At 38.7% G+C, this 6,103-nt stretch overlaps 2 protein-coding genes and 1 long non-coding RNA gene across 3 annotated transcripts; 2 read left to right on the forward strand and 1 right to left on the reverse strand.

The window, feature by feature from the left end:
• The first annotated feature begins 784 nt into the window (after positions 1–784).
• Positions 785–2,688, forward strand: LOC106350586 (WUSCHEL-related homeobox 13). The gene is made up of 3 exons (XM_013790471.3): positions 785–1,138; positions 1,601–2,083; positions 2,400–2,688. The coding sequence occupies exons 1-3, from the start codon at positions 910–912 to the stop codon at positions 2,483–2,485; spliced, it is 798 nt and encodes a 265-aa protein (XP_013645925.1). The 5' UTR covers positions 785–909; the 3' UTR covers positions 2,486–2,688.
• LOC106350502 (plant-specific TFIIB-related protein PTF2) lies at positions 2,634–4,209 on the reverse strand. Its single transcript, XM_013790401.3, has one exon. It carries the CDS (start codon positions 4,096–4,098, stop codon positions 2,704–2,706), a length of 1,395 nt encoding a protein of 464 aa, XP_013645855.1. The 5' UTR covers positions 4,099–4,209; the 3' UTR covers positions 2,634–2,703.
• A 675-nt stretch (positions 4,210–4,884) lies between these two features.
• On the forward strand, positions 4,885–5,933 carry LOC125580540. Its single transcript, XR_007318229.1, has 3 exons — positions 4,885–5,256; positions 5,710–5,787; positions 5,879–5,933. It is a non-coding gene; the product is annotated as an uncharacterized LOC125580540 (long non-coding RNA).
• The last annotated feature ends 170 nt before the right edge of the window (positions 5,934–6,103 follow it).

Genomic DNA, 6,103 nt, shown 5'->3' on the forward strand with positions numbered 1-6,103 from the left:
TCTTCAGTGCCCGTGGAACATGGGCGGCGGACACCGACCACCTACAAGTTCTAAGGTTTAGACAACACGTGGAATCTGTGGCTCCTTAACTTAAAAGTCCCGATGACTGGCCCACCAGCTCTTTTAAATAAACTTTTCTTAATTTTGAACTGTATAATAGGCAATGTAGCTAATACTCTCTATAGAATAATTGTGAAAGATATAACCTGGAATGTGTCAGAAAAGTTAGATCGCAACCTCAGTTTATCAATCCACGGAATGTGTTAGCTAACCGGTCAGCAAATAAGTAAATTAAAGCGTTGATTATTTTTGTTCCTTATCATTTATAATTATATTATACGAATGGACAAACAAAGCTTTCTATGAATAAATTATAATTCTAATATGCCATGGCGAAAAATGATTCGATAATAAGAATTTTAATTGTAGAATTTTTTGGACTGTGTGAGAGTAAATAACAGTGTTGTTTATAATGTAAATGACATTAAACTAAGGTAACATATATAATATATGCAATTATGGAAGTAGCCATTTAACTGTAGATATATACATATTACAAATCAAATTTCAACGGTCATTTTCTAATATGGAAACCAAATAACCATATGATTCAAATAGTTTCCTTTTTATCCATACACTCTTATTGTGAAAAATCACGTTACCGTTGCTTGAAAATTCTGATCGTTCTTGTTCTCTTTTTTTTTTTAATTCTTGGGTAATCATTGTTCTTGTTCTTGACATTAATAATAAGTAGAATTTAATATAAATTCAGCTCTTTTGTCCTTTTCTGCTTTTATCTTTCCTTCTACTCCCGAAAAAGCACTGACTCTTCCTCTGTTTGCTTCGTTCACACAGAGACAAAGAGAGAGAGAGAGAAGAAAAAGACGAACACTTCTGACAAAAAAAGAGATGATGGAGTGGGATAACAATCAAAAGCAGCAACCCAACAACCACAACTCCTCAAATCTCCAGGGGATCGACGTTAGTGGCGGCGGCTCCAGCTCAGGAGGAATGTACGTGAAAGTGATGACCGACGAGCAGCTCGAGACTCTGAGGAAGCAGATTGCTATCTACGCCACCATTTGTGATCGTCTCGTTGAGATGCACAAAACCCTCACTTCTCAACAAGATCTTGCAGGTCTTCTCTTCCTTTCCTCTGTTCATATAGAATTGGAAAAAAGTTTCCTTTTTTCTTTGCTGTGATTTTATTTTATTTTTCAGAATTTTGGTTTGGTTTTGATTGATTCTTCTGTTTGGTGAAATGGGCACTTGTAAATTCTCTACCTTTATAACACTTAGCAGTTCAAATCTGATGCTTGTACTTATAAGATGCATAAAGTTTCAGTTTTTATTTAGCTTCTTCCTCTGTTCATATAAATTGGAAAAAAAAGTTTCCTTTTTGCTGTAATTTTAGTTTTTTTTTTTTTTTAAGAGTTTTGGTTTGGTTTGATTGATTCTTTCTGTTTGGAGGAATAGGCAATTGAAAATTCTCAAACTTTATAACATTTTATTGGCCTAATTAGCAGTTCAAATCTGATGCTTGCATAAAGTTTCAGTTTTTATTTACTTCAACTTTACCAACTCTGCTTTCATTTAACAGGAGGGAGACTGGGAGGTCTATATGTAGACCCAACCATTGGTCACAAGATGACAGCTAGGCAGAGGTGGACTCCTACCCCCGTGCAGCTTCAGATTCTGGAGCGTATATTCGACCAAGGCACGGGAACGCCGAGTAAGCAAAAGATCAAAGACATAACCGAAGAGCTTAGCCAGCACGGCCAGATTTCGGAACAGAACGTCTACAATTGGTTCCAGAACCGGCGTGCTCGGTCCAAGAGGAAGCAGCACGGTGGTGGTGGTGGTATTGGTGGTTCTAACAACAACAATGGTGAGTCTGAGGTGGAGACTGAGGCTGAGACGTTGAATGGGAAGAGGAAGATGCCAGAGAGTCTTCGTGTTCTTCCTAATGGAAACAATGGCATTGGGACAACAACAGGTACTAGTCCTAGGCCTGAAGATCTTTGCTTCCAGAGCCCTGAGATGAGCTCTGATCTTCACTTGCTAGGAGTCCTATCAAACCCAAGTAAGTTCATTAGAATATACTTCTTCCATTTTATTTCAAAGTGTTGTTGTAGAGAAGATTTTCCGTGGCATAATTTATTAATTTTATTTTTTTATTGGTTCAAATATGGTTAAGTGTATAAGTAATAATGTTTTTATATAGAAAATATGCAAAATTAAATGTTTTCTTAATATGTGTGCACAAATCTAAAGCGAAACTTAATATGAAAATAAAGTGAGTATTAACATTGTTGGCTTTGTTGACATGGTGGAGACAACTTGTGTGACTTGTGTGTGTACAATAATCAGAGTTTTTGTTGTGATTTGTGTTATTGCAGGGGATGATCATCTTGTAGGAAAGATGGGATTGTCTGAAAGTTACAACCTCTATGATCATGTTGAGGACTATGGCATGTCAGGCTGATGGAAACTTCTAATGGATCAGAGAGATCAAAGAAATGGATTTCTTAGTCAGTCTTAAGCAGTTTTAGACTCTTTTTTTTATTATATAATTTTTATGGAATATTAAACTCTCTTAGAGAGTGTGCTTTGATGTTTTCTACATTCAGAAGGATTCCTCTCTCTCTTTAGTTACAATAAAAATAAAATAAACAGCTTCAGCTTTTACAGTTTCATTTCAATTTAGTTGAAAACATGTAAACCAAGCAAAGCATTGTAATGCCCTTTCTCTATCTCTTCATCCTTCACATTGTGTAAGACCAGAGTCTGTATAACCAAATCCTCCCAATCAATCTCACATCCCCTCTTCCTCTTCTTCTTTCCATCTCCAATCTCCAGAGACAGCTCTCTTCCACTAACTTTATCATCATCACAAGGATCTTGTACCGCACCAATCCTCAACTTAGCCGCCTTAATCTTCTCTCTCCGTCTCTCCACCGCATCACACCCCTTTATAAAAGAAACAGGCAAATCATCAAGCCCTACGTCTCTCTCCAACACTTCCTTTAACTTAAGCCTTTGACTCATCTTCGACTTCCCTTTCCACCAATCATCACACGAAACCATCTGAAGAAACGAGCTCCTCTCACCTTCGTCATCATCATCATCATCATCATAACAATACATAGCTTCTTGCCTTAAGCAATCCCTCACAATCTCCTTCAAACAAACCCCATCGCTTCTATCTCCTTTCTTTCTCATGGACTTGGCTTCCATCAAACCAATCAAAGCCCCCGAATGCTTCACCACATTCTTCACGTTAACATCCCCCGCCCAAGGCAAACCAATCTCCTTCGCAACCTTCACAAGCCTCTCCAGCAACTCCTTATACCGCAACTTACAAGTACACAACGAAACCTCGCAATCTCTAGCCAAATCATCAATCCTACACTTCACACCATTCACCTGACAAACAAACGCCAAAACCGCAACAACCAAAGGCATAGGCCTCCTCCCCGTAGACAAAAACCACTTCAACGAACAGTTCATCAGAAACCCCCCTTGCTTCACCACCTTCTCCTTCTTCTTCCCATCAACACCACTCAGCCTCGGGGAGCTACTCGCCGTCTTCACAAACAACCCAACAAGATCAAACTCTCCCAACTCAATCCCTAGATACTCCACAACACGCTTACACATACTCCCAAGCTGATGCAAATCGCACCCAACGACATTCACAATCTCATCCATCGTCAAAACTCCACTACCTTCCTTCCTCACCACCGCGTAGCAACACGCGCCGATCAGAGCCGAGAACCACTCCCCCCTCCCGAACTCACCGTCGGTGATCTTACCGATCATACGCCTAACCTCTTCGGATTTGTCACCAAGCTGCAACCTTTCTGTGATGTCGTCGATTAAGTTACCGGCGTCGAAGATCTTCTTGTCTCTGTAAGCGAGGGTGGAGCCTGTGCCGGTGGTGCCCACGCGGATGTAGGTGCCTTGGGGTCCCTTTAGGCCGCCGAGCTGGGCCTCGTAGTTGTCGTACTCTTGTAACGTCCCGCATCCGGAGCAATACGAGTTCCCTGTGGCGTCGTCGCGTTGGAAGTCGGTGCCGTTGCATCTCTTGCATGGCATGATTGATTGGGAATCGGAAAGTCTCGAACTTTAGATTAGGGTTTTTTTTTTTTGCGCTCTCCGTCGTAACGACAGCGAAACACGACCGGAGGGACGGCGGTTAAAGTTAATGTAATGAAAAATTAGAGTGGATTAAATTGGTTTTTATACTTTTCTGGAGATTACAAAAAACGGCAAGGAGTTGATTAAATTAAACGGTGACGCCGTTTAGAGTTTTTTTTTTTTGAAACGGCCCATTGTCTATTTTTTTTTTTTCCGTTTAGCCGATTATAATTAAGATACGAAAAATTAGACTGCGTTAGGGATGGACGCAAGGCGAATACTTTTTTTTTTACGTATATTTGATATTTGGTTTTGTTTTAAACGAGTAATAAATTTTTGATCTATACTTGATTTATCGAAAATGGATACTTATTATTTCAAATACTTATCCAAAATATGTTATCTACAAGTTACTTGACTCATTCGATTACTTAATACTTATAAGTATCATGAGTTATTTGGATATATTTCCAATTTTTTTAAAATTATCTGATAGATACTATTTAAAGTTTATTTCGTTTACTCAGATTTGGGAAAAGACATCAAAATTACTTCAACTAAAATATTTGCATCTAATATAAAAAGGAAGAAACAAAATACATATATTTCGTTATGAAAGTATAGTTTACTTACAACAAAATAATATTAATAGCGACTTTATCCTAATGAGTATTCAGCTTTATCCTAGACTACACTACATAAGGCATTAAGTAATGAGTATTCAGCTTTATCCTATAAGGCATTAAGTAATGAGTATTCAGCTTTATCCTAGACTACACTACATAAGGTCTTATACTTTTGTTGAGACTACAAAAACAGCAAGGCGTTAATAATAGCGGTTTTTGTAATTAAATAAAACTGCGGCGTTTAGGATTGTTTTCAGAAACGGCACCCAGTGTGGAGAGATGGCGAGATTTGTGAGGCTAATGGTGAAACTGGGTTATAATGCACGCAAGTTGTTCGACTGAAAGCTGCTGAGAAACCGTTTTACTCTCTGAATCTAGTGAGACGCGAAAGTCTGAATCTTTTTGCTTTGGGTATTGAGAAGCTGGTCTCCTGTGTTTGGGGGAAGGCTTTTTTTTAAATGGATAGGAGTAAACGACGGTGAATACAATGGTGAGCTCGTCTCTTTCGAATAAAAGATATACTTACATACACGAAAGTGAAAGTGTGCTGCGTAGAGGAGCCATTGACATTCACCATGTGATCATCAACAGAAGCAGATCAACTGGCTATGCCCGTCGTATGGGCCTTGCTTTCTTCCTTGTCATTTTGGGGGTGGTAATGATACGTTTTAGAGATAGTTGTTATTTTAGTTAAGTGGATGTTAGTGCATAGCATGGGGAATGCATAGCGTCTTTTTCTTACCTTAAGGGATCAATCACAGTGAATGATAATGGATTACAGTTTGATTTTTGCAATTCCTTTTGAGCAATATGTTAATACATGACTAGTTTTTGTATAAAGCATGTTTGTTAGTTTGTGTTACTTTAGAAAGATTGTTTTATTGATGCTCCATCTGTATTTTCTTCACGAGGGTGTCTGAGATGGATAATTCACATGAAACAGGACAATCCAGTTGTCTTGGAGGCTGTCTGTTAAGTGGTTTCTTTGTTATGATACAAAGTCGGAAGCTAGTAAAGAAAGGTGAGGCCTTGTTACACGGTTTTAAGTTTCACACCTATTATAGAGTCTTTACATCTTTTAAACTGATTATTTTCTTACTTGAGCTGCTCAGAATCTGTTATAATCATGCCAACCTTTGGAATCCAACTTGAAACTCAATATTTAAGGTACGCCTTAACCGTTTTTTAGTATATAGTATTGTCACTCCATGAAATGATGAAGGGGGAAGGAACTAGAGAGGTGGAGAGGGGGGGGAGGGTGGAGTTGAAATGAAGATCTGTGAGGGAAACAAGAGCTAATGTTTTGTAGGGGGGCAGTGGAAGAAGAAGGAAAGGTA

The sequence above is a fragment of the Brassica napus genome, chromosome C1 (genome assembly GCF_020379485.1).
Source record: "Brassica napus cultivar Da-Ae chromosome C1, Da-Ae, whole genome shotgun sequence".
Taxonomy (NCBI): domain Eukaryota; kingdom Viridiplantae; phylum Streptophyta; class Magnoliopsida; order Brassicales; family Brassicaceae; genus Brassica; species Brassica napus.

Bases quoted from the DNA above. Each gene is read 5' to 3' on its own strand.
- LOC106350586 (XM_013790471.3), top strand. From the start codon at position 910: ATGATGGAGTGGGATAACAATCAAAAGCAGCAACCCAACAACCACAAC. The intron at 1,139-1,600 runs GTCTTCTCTTCC...TTCATTTAACAG, and splicing joins TTCTCAACAAGATCTTGCAG to GAGGGAGACTGGGAGGTCTA. The intron at 2,084-2,399 runs GTAAGTTCATTA...GTGTTATTGCAG, and splicing joins AGGAGTCCTATCAAACCCAA to GGGATGATCATCTTGTAGGA.
- LOC106350502 (XM_013790401.3), bottom strand. From the start codon at position 4,098: ATGCCATGCAAGAGATGCAACGGCACCGACTTCCAACGCGACGACGCC.